General features: G+C 55.3%; 1 protein-coding gene across 1 annotated transcript in view; it reads left to right on the top strand.

Annotated features, from left to right (window-relative positions):
- The window catches only part of LOC119101147 (fork head domain transcription factor slp2-like), a 22,735-nt gene that overhangs the window by 20,048 nt on the left and 1,384 nt on the right, over positions 1-1,303 (top strand). The window contains exon 4 of the mRNA XM_037224432.1: positions 1,016-1,112. Within this exon, the coding sequence (XP_037080327.1) occupies positions 1,016-1,112 (97 nt within the window). The remainder of the gene's footprint in view (positions 1-1,015; positions 1,113-1,303) is intronic.

The following is a 1,303-nucleotide window of genomic DNA, read 5'->3' as shown; positions in this document are numbered from 1 at the left end:
ATCTCTCTCTCTCTCTCTCTCTCTCTCTCTCTCTTCTCTCTCTCTCTCTCTCTCTCTCTCTCTCTCTCTCTCTCTCTCTCTCTCCTCTCTCTCTCTCTCCCTCTCTCTCTCTCTCTCTCTCTCTCTCTCTCTCTCTCGCCATATATAATATATATATCTATATCTATAATCTATACTATATCTATATCATATATCTTATATCTGACAGTCCGTTGATGAGTTCTATCGTTTTCGGTGCCGTCAAAAGATGCCGCCCACTGGCAGTTTAAAATAGTTGAGCGCATGTCCGAACTCGAGGGCCCTGCTTTTCTGAGGGGTTGGTGAGGTTGAGCTGCATCCGCTCATGGCTTAACTGTGAAGCGAATGCATCCCGTTCGTCCGAGTCCAAAAATGAGTCTGGAATGGGGCGTCTGGCATCATTCCAAGTTTGCGCGGACTTGACACTGTAACCCCTGCACTGAAACTCTAGATTCTGTAGTTTCAAGGCTGAGATGCTGAAAACAATGGAATGTGCGGAAAATCAACATCTGTATCACAATCAGCAAGATTACGTGCCGTAAAAGGTGGCCCGATTTCAGTGTTGACGGCTTTGTTAGACAGCACCCTACTGGAACGAAACACCTTGCATAGCACACGACTCACAGAATAAAGCCACGCAGGGCAATTTCCGCCCCAGACGTGAGACCCGGCGAATGCGAGCTTGACATGCACTCTGTGAACCATGGCTCAATGATGTCATGCTTTTAATGCTGCACATGGAGTTACCTGCTCGATCACTGGACGGACGTAAGATTCAGGACCGAGCAGTTTATTCCGAGAACCTCGCTGCTGGGTTCAAATAACTGCCGTAAAGGTTCCTATCGACCGCTGAGCTAGTTACAGCAAAAGCGTACCGACGAAAACTGGTCCCACCATTAGGAAATGGATAATGTTAAGGCCCTTGACCAATATTTTACAAACAATATTCGCATTTCAACAATATGATAGGCACTGCTACGGCCCCGTCACTCGGCAGCTACTGCAACCGCAGCAGCTGCAGCAAGCTGTCGCCGGCCGACGCTCGCTCAGCTGTCCCCCGGGCGTCGACCTCAGCCGGGGCGGGCCGGCCGCCGGTAGGGTCACGGCTGGGCGGCCGGCGGCGCGGCGGCGGGGCGGCGGGGGCGGGGGACGGGTCAGGGCGGCGGCCGGGGCCCCGGCCCGCAGTCGCACGGTCGGCTGGCGGGGCGGGGCTGGGAGCGGCCGGGCGGGGCGGGCGGTTGGGCGGGCCCGCTCCCCCGCCGTCCGGCCGCCGCCACAGTGCGGA

Source organism: Pollicipes pollicipes, unplaced genomic scaffold, assembly GCF_011947565.3.
Source record: "Pollicipes pollicipes isolate AB1234 unplaced genomic scaffold, Ppol_2.1 Scaffold_2555;HRSCAF=2994_pilon_pilon_pilon, whole genome shotgun sequence".
Lineage (NCBI taxonomy): Eukaryota > Metazoa > Arthropoda > Thecostraca > Pollicipedomorpha > Pollicipedidae > Pollicipes > Pollicipes pollicipes.
The sequence above is the reverse complement of the archived record's forward strand: the minus strand, read 5'-3'. Positions and strand labels throughout refer to the sequence as shown.